The sequence below is a fragment of the Rattus rattus genome, chromosome 2, assembly GCF_011064425.1.
Source record: "Rattus rattus isolate New Zealand chromosome 2, Rrattus_CSIRO_v1, whole genome shotgun sequence".
NCBI lineage: Eukaryota > Metazoa > Chordata > Mammalia > Rodentia > Muridae > Rattus > Rattus rattus.
Window position 1 is genome coordinate 103832687 of NC_046155.1, and position 18122 is coordinate 103850808.

General features: G+C 40.2%; 1 protein-coding gene and 1 pseudogene across 1 annotated transcript; both read right to left on the reverse strand.

Annotated features, from left to right (window-relative positions):
* Positions 1-1299: 1299 nt before the first annotated feature.
* Positions 1300-5067, reverse strand: LOC116893186 (annotated as a pseudogene).
* Positions 5068-8113: 3046 nt separating this feature from the next.
* LOC116894124 (olfactory receptor 52N2-like) lies at positions 8114-9070 on the reverse strand. The gene has a single exon (XM_032895841.1). The coding sequence runs from the start codon at positions 9068-9070 to the stop codon at positions 8114-8116; it is 957 nt and encodes a 318-aa protein (XP_032751732.1).
* Positions 9071-18122: the final 9052 nt, after the last annotated feature.

Consider the following 18122-nt stretch of genomic DNA (forward strand, 5'->3'; position numbering starts at 1 on the left):
GTAGTTTTAGTAATGTTCTATCCTCCTGTGCTATATCACTTGGCAGCAGCACCTGTACCAGCATTCTTACACCCTCCTGTGGGAAATGATCCCCCACAGAGAACCTGGAACCTTATTCTGTGGAAGTGCTGAAAAATATAGGAAGGTAGTTCCTGAAAATGGACTATGCTCTCCCTTTGTGGAGCAGATGCTTGAATCCAGGGCCACTACTCTGAATACCCTGAAGGATTGGTAGACTATGAGATTTATATTATCAGGGGTGAATTTCTACAATGGAAGGTGGAATTTTGTGATGGGGCTGAGATTCTCAGACAGTAACTTAGCTAGACAGGAAGCAATCCCACTTGGAGCTTTGCAGGGAGAGGATAATTACAGTGTCCCTTCTGCTCAAATATAGGACCATCAAGCTACTTTTATCATGTCCACCCTTTGTGCCAGGAAAGTTAATGGAGGTGCTAAGGTACTACTCAGAGGCCTGAAGCAAACCAATGAATAGTTAACAGATTTTACATATTGTTTCCAAGAGACTGTTGGCCATTTGGAAAAATCATCATGTGGTCATTGAAGCTTTTGCTAAGGAGCTTATCTGAGAAGGGACTATTACCAAGGTCCAAATAACTATTTTGCTCCTATCCACAGTGGGGAAATAGAGGACTGGATCAACTCAACCTGAGATAATAACGGTGAATAGTTAAGGAAATACAGAAAGCCTAGCAGCTGCCTTGACCATGCACCTAAAGGTAAGAAAGAGAAGAGAAGAAAGGTTGTGTGTTGGAGCTGTGGAGGCCAGGGACATCTTGCTAGGCAATGTCCAAACAGTGCAGGAAAAGAAAAAGACCCCCTTTGTTTTGCCCTAAATGCAGAAATGGGTTTCCTTGAGACAAGATTGCCTATCAAAACCCACCAGGGATGGGCAATCTTTAAAAAAACAAAAACAAAAACAAAAAACTTCCAGCTGTGCAACCCCAGTCCCTCCAGTAAGGAGAAAACAAATTCCTTAAATATTAAGGACTATTTTTTTATAGATCATAATCAAGACATACTGAGACTCAGGCTAGAGGATACCATACTTGGGGACATAATTGACAAAGGAGCAGAATGCACTTGCTTCTGAAAAGAAGCGTTACTAGCATTCTGGAAACTCAACCCTGGGCCTCGAGATAAGGACTGGGTCAGGAAGAGGGACTGGGTGTTCACCATGGCTGGACAAAGCAGTGCCTCCTCCCATGTTCAGGGAATCCTCCTCCACCCAGGCCTGCCCCCACCCCTCTTTTCCTTTCAGCAGGGCAGGGTAGCAGGTCAACCTCGAACAGGTGGTCTGGGGAAATCAACTCGGCAAGAGCAGGCAATACTGGCAGTGTGGCCACAACGCTGAAGACCATGTTTCTGCCTACTTCCTAGTGTCAATCGCTGGCCTCCTCTACATGCTGGTGCAGTTTGGCTGGCCTTGTGACTCCCTCCATTGTAGGCAGCAGCTGAGCAGCAGCAGCAGGGGGACTTGAGGATTTTCCCAGTGCAAGCTGATCTCAGTTGCTCACCCTCTGCTTCAGCTCAGTTCCCTGAAGCCAAGGCCCTGCCTAATATCTTATGTCCTTACCCTCCAAGGGTCAGTGGCTTAGGGAAGGTGAGCCAGACTGGGTCTGGCCCAGAGGAGTAAAACATGGAAACAAGGTACTGGACTGGCTCTGCATCAAAAAGGGGTAGGTACTGTTGTAGGTAAGAAGGACCCACCACTTCTAGGGTCCTAAGGAGTTGTATATTTTGCTGGTTATGTCAGCTCCTACAGCCAGGAGTTCTTTAAGGAGATGCATTCAAAAGGGTTCCAATTCCCCCTAAAGCTAACATGGACCTCTGACAAATACTAAACTGGAGTCCCTTGGCAACATCTTTCCTGGTGCTTAATTCTCTTTAACCCTTCTGAATCGTTACCCAGACTTAATTGTAATGCCCTTTACTCAGTATCTGCTTTCATGGGCATTTAAGTTTTCACCCTATAGCTCAGGTATTTTTGCTAGCTCTCATGGGAAGTTAGATAATCATTTCCTTAAACATATTTTTCCCATCGTTCCTATGATGACTGTGCTTTATTTCCTTGCTAGTTATCATGGGAATTTAAATAATTATTTCCCTAAACATAAAATTGTCTCCATCTTTCCTATGGTGAGTGTATCCCATAGGCACATTATTTCTGAGATTTCTTTCTACAGGCTTCTTCTGGCTTCACAGATGCTTCTAAGAATGGTTTTGGTTACATCAAATATAGCTCTAATAATGATCCTCCAAAAATATTTAAGCAATACTTCAATTGTTCAGATCAATTAGGTGAATTGATGGCCATTTTAACTCTATTAAGGGATTGGCCAGGATCTATCAACATCTTCAGTGGTAGCCAATATGCCAACAATGTAACTAGAACTCTACTCTTAGCTTCTGTCAAGCCCTCAGGTGAACCCTTCCATTTGGCTATGATCCAATTACAATCATTGAGGAAAGGGTCTTGCTCGCCTTTTTCTATCCAACATATTTGTTCTCATCTTAAACTCCCAGGTATAATAATCTCTCAAGGCAGCCAAGAGGTGGACCAGCTGGTTTTTACCTTTTTGTCATTTCCCCCTTAGAACAAGCACCTTCCCTACAGACATCCTTCCACAATTCTGCCCACTCGTTAGTTACATAGACCTTTCCCTAATTGTACCCCAGCCTCATGCAAACATTTAGTGTATGCTTGCTCAGCCTGAAGCCCAATCCTTCCTTTGAGACCACTACCCCCTCCCAACACATTAGTCACTGCAGAAATAGGTATATCCTCTCTCACTTAGTCCAGACAAGGCAACCCAGAGGAGAGGGATCCACTGGCAGGTAACAAATTCAGAGACAGCCCCCTGCACATGTCATAGGCAGGACAAGTATTAGGTCAAAGGTTTTTTGAGAGGGTTACTGTCCTTATCACTCCACTGAAAGTCTTGCCTGGCTACAGGAAGTGGCCACTTCAAGATCCATATACCTCACTGCTAGGAGTTTCAATTAGTGTTACCCTGATAGATACTCCGGGGCCTACCCTGTCCCAGGTCTCTTTTCATTCCATAGAAAAGAGATAAAAACAGAAATTGATCCACAAATTCTTCAACCTAAATTTTGTCGTGACTACAAGATGTGTAGGGACAGAGATAAAGCAGAGATGGAGGAAATGGCCAACCAATGACTGGTCCAAATTGAGACCCATCCCATGGGCAAAACTCAATCCCTGACACTATTAATGATATTCTGTTATGGTTGCAGACAGGATCCTAGCATAACTGCTGAGAGGCACCACCCACTAGCTGACCAAAACAGGTGCAGAGACCCATACCAAATATTAGGTGAAGCTTGGGGGATCTTGTGCAAGAGTCAAAGGGAACTAGATGAATTGCATCTTTCCTGAAATTATTCACTTCTGTTCACACTTTAAGATAATTACTTGTTTTTTGGGTTTTGTTTTGTTTTATTTTGTTTTCTTTCAGCAATGCTACTCTTGTATCCACTAAGCAATTTGATTACAATCTCCCGAATCTGCTTGGTCTTGACTCTATAAACAATTGGGTTTATGGTAGCGGGCAATAGCAGGTAGAGTTTGGCCACTATGATGTGGATGTGATGAGGTGTTCTCCAAAATGATGAGTGAAGAAAGAAAAAAAGGCAGCCTCATAAGTGATCACGATAGCACAGATGTGAGATGTATAAGTGCTAAAGGCCTTGTGACAAGCATTAGCAGAGGACAGGTTCATTACTGCTCTCAATATCATTGTGTATGACACAGTGATACAAAATATGTCAAATGCACAAACAACAAGAGCAACTTACTGTTGCGTGTAGTTTCAAAAACACGTTACTGCCTTAGCCCAGAAGCTGTGACCCATGTTCTAACCCCTCCTGGATTCTCTTTTGTTCTTCCTCGTTTAGTTCCACCAGGCTGCCTTGCTCCAGGAAACAACTGCTCCACCAGCTCACTCCTGGGACCCTTGCCCCAGGAAGTATCATGTTACCAAGCCCCACTCAGGACCTTTGATTCCACAGATAAAAACACACACTCAGCTTTATTACTTTAGAATTTGCCTGCTAGCGCAATTGCTGGGCTCAAACACCTCCTGCCTGGAAATTCCTGCCCTTAACAATTTATTATCTCCATCGCTCCTTACCCCCCAAGCTTAAAGGCTTGCATCAGCTAGCCCTCGACTACCTCCTTAGCCATCCACTGATGTCACAGGCCACTGGTTCTAACTTCCCCAAGATCTTACATGATTGTTGTGTGCCTCTCATTATAAAGCCTGGCCAAAGAGCCCCCTCTATTTCCCTGACTCTCCTTTTCCTCTTGGCTCCTATACCTTTTATTCAGCAATTGGCTCCTGCCTTCTTTATTGACAAAATCAAGAATGAATTAGGGAACAAGACCTTAGAATCAGCACCTCCCACTACAACTAACAGACCATAGACTGCATTGATTTTGACGTTGCCACAGGATATATTGGCCACAGACATGTGGTCACAGTAGGCATGGGGGATGAGTCTTCCTCAACAATAGGGCAGGCACTTGGTGAGGAAAGTGAAAGGGAGGATGAATGCCTTACTCTTCAAGAAAGTAGCAAGACTCACTTTGGAATCACAGGGTTGGTCAGGATCTTCCCATAGCACAAAGGGTAGCAGATGGCCACATAGCAATCCAGGGCCATGAGCATTAGCATGCCAGACTCTTGCTGTGAAGGTGTGCACAAAGAACATCTGGGCCAGGCAGGGTTTAAATCCAATCTTCTTGAGGTTGAACCAGAATATACACAGCATATTGGGCAGTGTCTGTGCTCCTGTGCTCAAAGTGACATTATTGAAGGAGAATAAGACCAGGGACTAGTACATGGGCTGGTGCAGAACCTCCTCATGGCCAATGAGGTAGATAAGCCCACAGTTTCCCACCACAGCAATTATGTACATGAGGCAGAATGGCAGTGAGATCCAGACATGTGCATCTTCCAGCCCAGGAACACCATTGAGGATAAAAACTTCTGGGATCAGACTGGAGCTGCTGACTCTAGACATAATGGCTGACAGGATTATAATCAGTAATAATGTCAGTGTCCTGGGGGAAAAAAAGAAAAGAAGAGAAAAGAAGAGAAAGGAAAAGAAAAGAGAATGTGACCAAATAGTTGACTTCTATGAGATCTGTGGAATGGAAGTAACTAAACTCCCTTGTAACTATTCTCTCTAGATCCATTCCTAAATCTGTTTTTTGAATCACAGACTTAAGACACTGGCAAGTTGCTTAGTCACTCACACCCCAGAATTATCTGTTTCCACTAAGATAATAATTTGATCCTGTTCTCAGTATTTGTAGTACTATACAACAGGATGATTTAAAATATTGTGCTAACTTTATGTATAGTGATTATTGAATAAATATCAACATCAAAACTCTTTTACTACCATTGTCATTAGATTCTGTCTTAATTTAGAACAGATACTCAGACCATTCTCATCTTGATGGATATATGTCAATTTAAATGGATTCTTTTTTTTATCTTGCTCAAACTCTAGACTCATTGTGGGTATGCCAGGAAAACGATACTGTAAGGTTTAGAAGCATCCACTACAACACAGGATTGAAATTTCAACTTCTGAAAGGAGTGCTAATTAACTAAAGACTTTAAGAGTGATTTTATATTTCTGGATAAGAAGGCCACATGTGTTTTTCTTCCCCAAAGTAATATTCATGTATCATTTTCTTCATCATCAATTACACCCTAATCACTTCATTCATTTTAATTTTCAACAGTAAGAGACTTTGGAAGTCATCCCAAATCACCGTAGAGTAAACAAAGACTAGACTCATGAGCTTGAGTGAGCATCAGGAATTCTATGACAATCAGATTCTATCTGCAGCCAGCATAGTTGGACCTTTTAAGGAATGTATTACCTTAACTTTGTGTCATTGATTGGCTCTTTTCCATGTGCTCTCTTGGGACACCCAGAAAGAAGGATAGATCCTTTGGGAATCATGATAATTTTTGCACTTACTAGATCTTAAACACTGGTGAAACCAAAGGAAACTAATATTATCATTTTTCAGAAGGCCTTTAGAACAACACACATAAGATCTGCACAGGTTCAAACCAAAACAAATCGCAGCACCAAGAGGAGGAAGTGGATAAAAACACCTATCTTGGCCAGGATGCTATTTGCGACTGATACTTACTGTGAAAGGGAAAATCAATTTTCTGCAATAGAATGTTACTAAGAATGTCAACCACACTCCAGGGCAGGCAGGCCTCATACCTAGTAGTAGATGACAAACATAAAATAGACAATGTGTTTTCAGTTGTTTTGTTGTTGTGTTATTGGTGGTGGTTGTTTGGTTGTTTTTTGTTTTTTTGGTGTTTGTTTTTTGTCCTTTTTGGGTTTTGTTTGTTTTTATTTTTGTTTTTGTTATTTGGGAAGGAGGTGTTCTGGAGGACCTGGGATTAGTTCCTAAGAAGAAAAACATGACTAAAATATATTGTATGAAAAAAAATAAATGAAAGTAGGGAAAATAATATTAAAGTTATGTGCTCTTCAATGTGTCATTCCTAATAACTCTGACAATCACAAAAATTATTTTTCATTTTATTTGTTTTATCAATGGTTAACCTTACTACATTCTTTTTTTTTTTTTTTTTTTTTTTTTTTTTGAGCTGGGGACCCGAACAGGGCCTTGCGCTTGCTAGGCAAGCGCTCTACCACTGAGCCAAATCCCCAACCCCAACCTTACTACATTCTTATCATATACTATGTACACATGCATATGCATTCACATGAGTATACACAGACACATATGTACTCCCATTTCATAAGGTTTTGAAAAAGAGGAGACAGAGAAGGTGAGCTACACAATCATATATATTGTAAAACATAACACAAAAATGTGCTCTATCTAGTTTACATTTATTCTGGGTTTATCAATTATTTAATGAATATATAGATTCACACATGTCTGCAAAATCACACATAATTGCTGTCATGGGGACTTGACAGCTAGTGCTATATATGTTTCCAGATGTTTTATTGGTTAGATTTTTCTCTGAAGCATTTTATTGAGCTGAGATTTATGCTGAATGGATTTGAAAAAAATTAAGTGATGTCATTTTAGATAGTAAATATATGTCATTGTCATATTTGAAAAAATAAAAATTGATATTTGTAGATATACAAAAATTCATTAACAATATTTAGTTCTTAGAAATCAAACATTTTAACCTTCAGACTAATAGAATTTAAAATCAGTAAGACATACTTGTGTACAAAAGTGTCCTTCCAGATACAACCTTTTTTTAAACTTCTCTTCATCCGTTTTTGCATATATGTTTTATCTTATGTTTTCCTTACCAGTATGTCTATTCTCAGTACCCTGAAACATGGAATTGTTGAACATTCAGATCTGCCTCCCTCAAATTAAATCCAGTTTATAACAAATACAGTTAGTCATATATATATTATGTGTGAAGAATAAGTAAATGAGTGAAATAATATCAAATACTATAGAAACCTGATGATCTATCCTCGCTACAACACAAATACACTTAATATATCCAATTTTCATGGAGCTTGAAATTTGGATATTTGAGGAAGAACAGAAGGACATTTAAAAGGGGAGAATATTTATAAAACTTGCAAATAATTAGAATTGGAATAGTCCACGAAATATCAAAATATAGCTTGTCATATATATATCGCAGCACTGAATCCATATTTTCTGCATCAGAAACATACTCGATCTAAGAGTTTGTCCTTAACAGAGAGGAAACAATTGTCCTAAATTAATGCAACTGTGTGTTTTAAACACAGAACAAAGATTGACATTTAGCTTCCATACATCATTTCATTATTTTCTATATACATAGAATTGTGTATACACAAAACGATTTATATAGAATGGATACACTGCATGTTAAATTCTATATCTTATACTTTGGCAAAACATTCCTTAAATTGCAAAGAATTCAGAACTTCTACAAATTAGATGACAATACTATTTCACTCATCTTTTATTAACATTTTCTCAACTCTTTTCCCTATATATAAACAGTGTAACTGGTCATAACATGCATTTGTTTTAGGTATTGCTTATTTTGTCTCCAAGTAAAAACTTGATTATACTTTCCCGAATCTGCTTGGTCTTGACTCCATAAACAATTGGGTTCATGGTAGGGGGCAGGAGAAGGTAGAGGTTGGCCACTATGATGTGGATGTGGTGGGGAATAGTGTGCCCTCCAAAACGATGAGTGAATAAAGTAAAAAGAGCAGGCACATAAGTGATCACAATAGCACAAATGTGAGATGTGCAGGTGCTGAAGTCCTTGTGACGAGCATCAGCAGAGGACAGACTCACCACAGCTCTAAGTATCATAGTGTAAGACACAGAGATACAGCAAATGTCAAACACACCAATCAACAGAGCAGCCATGAGACCATAGATTGCATTGGCCTTGACATTGCCACAGGATACCTTAGCCACAGACATGTGATCACAGTAAGTGTGGGGGATAAGGGTGCCTCTGCAATAGGACAAGCGCTTGGTGAGGAGAGTGAATGGAAAGATGAGCATGATGCTCCTCATGAATGTAGCAAGACAAGCCTTGGCAATCACAGGGTTGGTGAGGATGGTGGTATATCGAAGAGGATAGCAGATGGCCACATACCGGTCCAGGGCCATGAGCATGAGCACACCAGACTCCATTGCAGTCAACATGTGAACAAAAAACATCTGAACAAGGCAGGAATTAAATCCAATCTTCTTGAAGTTGAACCAGAATATGCACAGCATATTAGGCACTGTGGTTGTGCACAAGGTAACATCAGTGAAGGAGAGTAAGGCCAGGAAGTAGTACATGGGTCTGTGCAGAGCCTCCTCATGGACAATGAGGTAGATAAGCCCACAGTTCCCCATCACAGCAATCATGTACATGAAGCAGAATGGCAGAGAGATCCAGACATGTGCATCTTCCAGCCCAGGAACACCATTGAGGATAAAGAATTCTGTGGTCAGGCTGGAGCTGTTGGCTCCAGACATAATGGCTGGCAGGATGAGAACATTTTATACTCAGTAATAATGTCAGTGTACTGGGAAAGAATATAAATTAAAGGTAAGTAGAGGAATTAGAATATAATTGATCCCCTTTAAATGAGAAAATTGAAAAATTTTCAGGATTCTATATAACTTTACAGTCTATTTCCATTTTTCAGCTGACACAGTATATGATACTGACCAGTTGATTCAATAATTTATCATTCAGCTTTCATTCTACAATGATACAATAAGTATCAAGCTCAGATACATGATACATCAATACATGATACATGATACAATGATACAATGATACATCAAGCTCAGAATGTTGATAAGACCATGAAAAAGTATGCTTTTATACAATGTAGTGAAGATATCACTAATGAATATTCCATGAATGTAAGCAGTAATAGTCATTATTAGTGTCCAAGAAATATTAGTTTCCATGGCCTCCAAAAAATTAAAATTTTGTCCTAAGTTTGTGTGTGTGTGTGTGTGTGTGTGTGTGTGTGTCGAGAGAGAGATATAGACAGCTAGATTTTGATATATAGATATATATACATATACATTGAATTTGGAACAAAACCCATAGAAATCTTATATTTCCTGAGAGTCTGCTGTTACTAAAAGGTGACTAAGGTAGGTGACTAAGGTAGTGTCCCCCGGAATTTCTGTAAAGAAATTTGTCCATGTGTTTGCAATGTACCCTATCTCTATCCTAATATAGCTAGAGGGTACTAAAGCTGAGTCATCAAAAGGCCTGGAAATTTGCAGAGGTCTAATATGTTAGGTCTGCATTCTGCTTGCAGTTCAACTCTAATCAACAAGTGCAGAAATCCCACTGTCTCTCAATGCCTAGTAAGAAAAATCTTCCCACAATGTCCATTGTATCACAGACAAGTAAGTCAAATGTAGCTCTTTCTTTGCCTTCCTCAATATTGTCTCAAATTTCCCATGCCGTGTTTCTAGGCCAACAAGTGATTTATGATTTTTTTCTATCTTTTTTTTGCACTATTCATGGCACTAAAATGTATTCAAAAGAACAAAAACCTAGGTTGCATGTTTTGCCCAGCCTAGCTGGCAGAGCTGCGTGTTTCCATCCTTTTTGATTCTTTTAGTTAATTCCACAGTTGAAATCAAAGACATGTCCCTCTTTTGTTGTGTTTTAGCATTCTGTTCTCCAGTTGTGCCAAATTCAAACCATGGCCACTGTCATCTGGCAGGGACACTTGTGGCTCAAGGTCTCTAGGGATGAGGGAAGGTTAGGCTGCTAGATTTCTTTATGGATTTTGCTAATGGAAAGCAACATAAGTGGACTTCAAAGATATCGATTGTTTTGAAAAAAATTAGAAATGGGTAATTTTGTTCCTCAATAATTTGGTCTAGCAACTGTTGATTCTGTGATCTTTTCTAATGTAAGAGCAAGTTTTTATAAATACTTTTTTTTGAAATTGACTCATATATGAACTCATCTTGTATGGTTCATAAAGAATGGAAGGTCTGGTAAACTCCCTGCTCATCACCATGACTATTCCTATCTTCTTGGAATGGAGGAAACTTTCTTATCCCCCACCCACAGCTGCTCAAAGCACCCATACTCTCAGCAGTAGTCCACTGATATGCTAGCCTTGGAATAATGAAAGGAAAGTAGGAAAGAAGGAAGAAAGCAGTCACAAAAGCCCACATGCTGTATTCTGAAATTCTACAATATACAGATCTATGGAGTTGGAAGACAGCTTAGTACCTGCCACTGGCTGGGGTTTGGGTTAGAGTGCATTTTGGGAGAATGGAGAGATTCCGGCTAACACGTATGCTGGCTTGCTGGCAATGGACCATGTTGTATGTTGTTCATTATACAAAATGTGTTTTGTACATATACTGATACTGTAATGTATTGTGAGAATTTCTTTTTAAAAGTCATGCCATTGAAATAAGAAACCAAAGTCCCCAAATAGATTTTTCTTTTTATTATAATAAAAAAAAACCACCCTAGGTTGCTAAAAGACTATTCTCCAATAGTATAAGAGCTTCTTTTTATACCATACTTACAATAGACATATAGGAATCCTGACTATGAATTAAAGTTTCTTTGTAATACAAAATAGGAGGATAGACTTGCATTTGAAGAAGTAATGATTGTACAATTTTTAGGCCCCCTAAAAGGGAATAAATCTATAGCACTACAAACTAGATATGTTAACACAGCAAAATGAGGATATACACTTTGCATGTACCTAAGAATTTGATGCATATTAGCTCATATATATACTATATGTGAAAAGTAAATGCCATTATTGTCCTGTTGCATTTTAATTTGGGGAAGTATATAAATTAAGCAATTAGGCAAAGTTCCATACATTATGTTACTAATATTTCAGAGAAGGCTGAATCCTCTATTCAAACATAAATAACACAGACAGAGATTAGGTTTTCCTTGTGTAGATGAGAAAACACAGGTGCAGAGTGACACCATTTAAGATGGCAAGGCAAGAATCACATGAATGTTTGAATTTTCTACCAAACATTTAATGTTTGTGTTTATGATCATGAGTGATCATAATACTTATGGGAAGTTTCATAAGCTGAGTATTACGAGTTTAACAGATCATAATGATGTAAGAACATGATTTTCAAATGCAAGACAGAGAAAATTTACCCTGAATTGTTACTTAGGGCAGAGACAGGAGAGGTATGAGAAATGAGAAAGAGTTATTCACTCACTGAGAGAGCTCTCCCCACAGAGATTGTCTGTGAGATAGCTGCAGTCTCATCTGGGACTTTTTGGGAAGATGTTGTGTGGCCTGTGGCTGTGTGGCATTTTGCATAGGCAGATTTTTGCAGAAGGAACCTCCTTCAGCAAGTCCTGCCAATATCCTTACTATTCCAGTCTTGTTTTGACTCCCTCCACAAAGGACAGTTCTACTGAATGCAAATTTGAGCATATCTGTCTATTAGTAAAGGTAAAGAAAACACATTTTCCCTGTGAGAACCAATGACTAACTGAATTTCATTGTCTCCAATTAATTTCGGAGTCATTTTACTATTGCTTTACAACTGTGGAAGCCTTTCTACCCATTTCACCCAGGATAATGGAAATGTACTATAGGGGTCAGTGGAACTCCTGTGATCTACAACTCATGAGTTTCTTTGTCTTCATCTTTTTTTCCATTTTCTGAAAACAAGAGTCATCAGAAGTCACTCAAACTTACCTCAGTGCTAAGAGAGACCAGAGCAGTATCCATGACCAAGAGCCTAAGCATGAGGGGTTCTACACCCACCCAGCATTCCTGCATCATTTTCAAGTTCTCCAGCCTGGAGAGTGTGCACTTGATTGGGTCTTTGTAGTTCCATGTCTCATAAGACTGTGGTTGGAGAGAGAACATCCTTTGGGACATCTGAGATAATTTTGGCATTTAATCCTCAGGCACAGATGAAACTAGGAGGAAATTATACCCAAGTTACACATTCTCTCTCAGGTGTAGATTCTGGAAGAATTTTATTTTTAAAGCTTTTATTTATTGTATATGAGTACACAGTAGCTGTCTTCAGACACACCAGAAGAGGGCATCAGATCTCATTACAGATGGTTGTGAGCCACCATGTGGTTGCTGGGATTTGAACTCAGGACCTCAGGAAGAGCAGTCGGTGCTCTTAACCACTAAGCCATCTCTCAAGACCCGTGGAAGAATTTTAATAGACAGAAATAACTATCTTTTATTTTATTTACCTTGTTAATAATCCAATCTCATGACATCGTAATACCCATTGCATATATGCATATGTGTACATATGTACCTTTTAATATATATACATGTATAATCACATGTATTGGATAGTTTTGAAAAGAGATACATAATAAGGACAATAAGATATAATGTATAAGTTGATGTAGAAAAATATTTCTAGTTTATATTTTATGTTTATTGATTGAATTAATTAATAAGACAGGCCTGTCTTGCCACCATGAGGTACAGGCCAGATGTGGTTGCAACTCTACTCAACAGGTATGTGGTGGAGAGGTAGGAGGGAAAGAAGATGTGCAGCTCGTAGTTTATTAAGAGAGGCAGATCTATAGACACATTGGCAGTCACAAATAGCCTGATTTTCACATGACTTGCAATGCCAATTGAGACCATGGTGCTATCTGGAATCCTGCTGCAGCTGAAGGGCCATATCTGAGTCTGTGGCATTTCAGCAGCAGCAGGTGTCTGTGTTGATGTCTGTGACCTCTGTTACCATCAAATGCCATGAGAAAGTTCATGGTCTGGGCTTCCAACTTGAGGCCACGTTTATATCTGAGGGCCAAGCTAAATTGGTCCTGCCCTTTACCAGTCATTGAAGGGGACACCAGTGGTGGTATGGGCTTGAGGAAGCTGGCCCTTCCCTTCCTATTTAATGAATTTTGGAGAGCCTACCTTATCCCTCATTGGGCAGTATAAGAAAGCTGGCCCTGATGGCTTGAACATGGAAGAGTTTACCCAGGTGCTTTGGGAGCAGGAGTGTGAGCTAACCAACTCAATTACCACTCTGGACCAGATCCAATGCTTGATCAGGTCTACCCCAACATCTTGCCTACCTATAACTACAAGCTGCTAGAACTAGTGAAGGGTCTGCTCCTAAAGAAATAAAACTTCTAGATCTCCACAATTCAGGGCAATAACAAAATATCCAAAAGGAGTCTTGTTGAGGATCCAATATTGATGGTGTAGCAGAAGCTGCAGGCTTCTGAACAGGTACTTGTTGCAATGATCATTTGTTGGTACAGCTCTTTGGTATACTGTGTGATACACTGAGATACACTGCAGCTTCCACAGTGAGATTTTTGTTTTATTTTGTTTTTAATTTAATTTTCATTGTTTCATTTATTTTGGTGAGAAAGTACAAGGGTGGAGGGTACGTGTGGAAGAACTGGGAAATGAGTGAAACTGGGGTACATAATTTGAAATTCACAAAGAATCAATAAACATTATGAATATTTAATGAGTATATGTCCATACCTCTATATGAATAAACACTCAAAATACTTGTTTTGTTTATATTTGTGTCCCATACACCTGTATGTTTCAGTGGTTGGATTGTTTTCCTACTGTCTCATTGTAAAGAAAAAGTGATACCAACAAGTTCCAAACAAGTTAAAATGTTTTGTGTCATGGTGAATGTAGGGTTGGTGGAGTCTTCATCCACTCTGCCACAGGGCAAGGCTGCTGCAGGCTGGAAGTTGGAGCTGACCGTACTTACTCCATGCTGTCACAGGGTGGGTGTCAGGCCAGAGGGAAGCCCTGTGGGGAATCACAGTCTGAGGTACCGGGCCTGCAAGGAGGCCAGAGCTGTTTGGTTCTCATTGCTTTTAGATACCTAGGTGCCACTGGATGCTGCTGAAGAGTCAGTAGAGGCCTGCAGGCTGGATCTAGCCCAGGGCTGGGCATGGAGTGGGGAGGTGGGGGTAATGGGGTGCTGTGGCTGGCCTCACAGGGAAGTCCTTGTCTTGATCACTGTAGGCTGCAGGCTTGGGCTTGACTTGACTTGGCTTGGTGGCAACCACGGCTGGGAGGACAGAGAGACCTTCTTTCTAGGTGAGATTAGCTCTGTAGCGAAGGCCTTTCATGGCTCCATGCAGTAGATCTCGATGAAAGTCCATGGCTTTAGAAGCAGTCCATGGCTTTAGGGCATTTATTGTCATGGTGGAAAGTGGATGAGTAAAACCATTCCCCACTTCTCAGGGTGGGCCTGAGATTAAATACCTTTTGCAGGGAGGATTATCTGGGAAGAAAAGCTTACTGGCTAAGCCTCTAGGCCTTTAGGAACCTCATTAAAATGGAGATCTGTCTTGAGCCTATGTGACCACAGGTCATGTCCTCGACCTGTGGAAGGACTTGGGGCATTGCCCTTACATGACTGATGGCCACAAATCTATGGAGGGTTGTGGCTAGCAATAGGGTCCTGGTGTCTGGAATCAGGTGAAGTATCTACCTTCTCTTCAGGGTCACCAGGGTTTCTGGTTTTAGCTCAACCAGGAACCAGGCTGCCTTTCATGGTCCCACAGTGAATGTATGCAGAATTTTTAACTCATTTTTTTTTAGAATTTCATATATGCATGTCATGTATTTTGATCAAATCACTCCTTGTTTCCTCCTGTAGAGTCCTTGCTTATGTCTTCCATACCAATTTCTTGCAAAATTTCATGGGCTCTTTTGAAAAACCCATTTAGTTCCCTCACTGGTACCAATATGTACTAGAGCATGGATATGCTGTAAGGGGCTGCATTCCTATAAAAACACAAACAAGCAAAAACCACCCAGCTCTTCCCTTCACACCTGTCAACAATTGTCAATAGCTTTTCTGTAACTTTAACTTTTTAAAAGCCTAGTTTTAACGATGGTTCTTCAAAGCTTTAACCTCCCTTCTAGCCCGACACCCACAAGAGGTATGGGAAAGAAAGGATACAGGGGAAGTAGACCTGTTTAGAAATGGTTCCTTTTTTTTTTAATCATTCCATTTGTTTACCTCTCAAATGAGGTACTACTTCCTGGTTAGCCCCTCCACCAACCCCCCCTTCCATGATATCCCACTTCCCTGTTACCCCTCCACCAGCCCCCCATCCCACATCCACCCTCTCCCCTACCCTTTGCCTGTATGAGAGTGCTCCCCCAGAGAAACTTCCATCTACTTAGTCAAGAAATCACCAGTTCATTTTACAGGTCAGCAGTGGCAGCTCGATCCATTCGCAAACACTTCACAGGTATACCAGCAGTCTAGTTCCATAGAGTCAGGAAAGCATACATGAATCAGCAGCCATGGCATTACATAGCAGAGGCAGCCAGGCCTCAGCCTCTGCAGGAGAGACCAAGGCCAACAGGAAGATCAGGAACGTTTTCAGCTGTGCTGCTCTCAGTGAAGCCGAGATAGTGAAGACTCAAGACCAGTAAGTGTTCAGCTATGCAAGCAAGCCAAGCAAGCTCCTGTCACTCCTTTGAGTCCTTTTTATACTCTCTCCAAGCATCACATGTCCTCCACAGGTCTTGCCTAACCACTAACCACGTGTCTTGCCTCAGCACATGAGTCTTAGGAAAACTTAACATGAGTCTGTCTTAGCTGATATCACTCTTCTAACTGGCCTGAGTCCAAGGAAGCAGCAAGAAACTGCAGCACACCTCCCCAGGAAGTTTTTCAGTTCATTTCTCTCTATGGAGTCCTGACAAATGCAGCTCAACTATGCAGTGTAAGGCAGACTAATGCACTCATGTTAGTGAAGAATCCTTCATTACATGTCCTTCACTTGCTTGCTTTAGCAGAACATCCTTTCCCTTCTGTCTGCTTCGGCAAAAAAGTTCCTTCATGAGACTGTCTTAACCTTTCACCTGTGTCTCCTTCAACACAATGTACCTTCAGTGTTTGCATCAGCAAAACACTATACAACACAACTGACTTTCCAAAGAATCCTTAACTTTCCACTTCACTCCTCTTTGCCCCAACTTCCTGATCTAGGCCAGATATTTTGTCTAGCTGAGTCTTGTGCAGGTCAAGTTTGCCAAAAGAACAATTGTTGTAGAAATTTTTAAACCCAATCTGGGGTTTCTACTCCACTTTGATCCCAGGTAAAAGACACACAACTTTTATTATTTACAATAAGCCTTAAACAGCATAAGAGGAGCTCAGCAGATATCTACCCTCTATGCTATTAGAATCTACTTTTTTATTGATAGCCCTGAGTTATTACATACTGTCTTTTATTTGGGCTGCTCTTAATATCAATTGGCCGGCCTTCATGGCCCTATTTTTATTTCTCTCCTTACCCATGGCAGCTTCTCCTCTTCCTCACCGTTTTCTCCCCAGACACCCAAGCAAAGGAAGCCTAATCCCCACCTGTGTCTTTTCTGCCCAGGTATTGTCTGTTAGCATCTTTATTTACCTATGAAAAATAACTCGGGAGCAAGGTCACATAGTGACTCTCTCATCTCTGGGGCAACTAGGTCTCCAGGAACCACTATTGGCATTAGCACACAAACAGTACCAGGCCAACCCACTACACACATTACCGACAGTCATCTTTCAATTTTTACTGAAAGCATATCAGTACCAATGCCTGTGATTCCAAGCCTAACAAACCAACTAAGAAAGTGTTAAATGCCACAACTACCTGACAAATTTCATTAATTCTGCATACATCACCTCTACGATCTGATGCTATCATTCTTAGATTTTATTAAAAACTTTGGGTAACAAAGGGATTTGTAGGAATGTTTATGCAACCTAGGTGTTATGAATAACTAGCATATGTATACAATGGCTTGTAATTCAGAGATAGTAGGTATATTTTTGTTATAATCTATACATTGGTGAGGGTTCACGATTGAATGCATCCCTTACTTTTATTTAAAATAGATCTTTGTCTTTAGTACTGGTTTATGACATTGGCATACCCATGAATATTTTTAAAATTGCAGTAGCTTGAAGAATTGTTCCTTTAATCAGTATAAGGTAAATGTCTTTATTTTGTCAAGCTAGTTTTGGTTTGAAATTTAGGTTTCAGCCATTAAACAAACAAACAAAACAAAACAAAAATTGTAGACATGAGAAAACTTTTTACAAATAGTTGTTCTGGATACTCCAGTTACTCCCCAAAACATTGTATATTATTAATGTATCCTGTTGTTGTTGCTCAGATATTGTAGGGGGGCTCCTATTGTTATAGATACTGTAAATTTAGAACAAAGGACTCAGTTGAGTCAAGCTGGATCTGACCAGAAAGCTTCTTTTTACTGCTATAGCTTTCATAATTTCATAAAACACTATGTAAGTTGCTGAGGGAGGGAAGCTCTTAAACAGTTCTACCTAGCTGTCACACCTATGAACCATGACAATTAATAGCGTAGCAGGATGTGCATAAAGGTTCAATATGTGGCACTCACATGTTGGTTGCAAACAGCAACTGTCTAATTGGATTTAAGGCCCACTCAACAGGAGGGAAATCACTCTTGGTACTGGAAATCTAGCCAGATTTCTGGGATTAGCTAGGTCATGGAACTTAGAAAGGAAATTATTCCCACTTTGCCAG

Coding starts and splice junctions, on each gene's coding strand:
- LOC116894124 (XM_032895841.1), bottom strand. CDS start 9,070: ATGTCTGGAGCCAACAGCTCCAGCCTGACCACAGAATTCTTTATCCTC.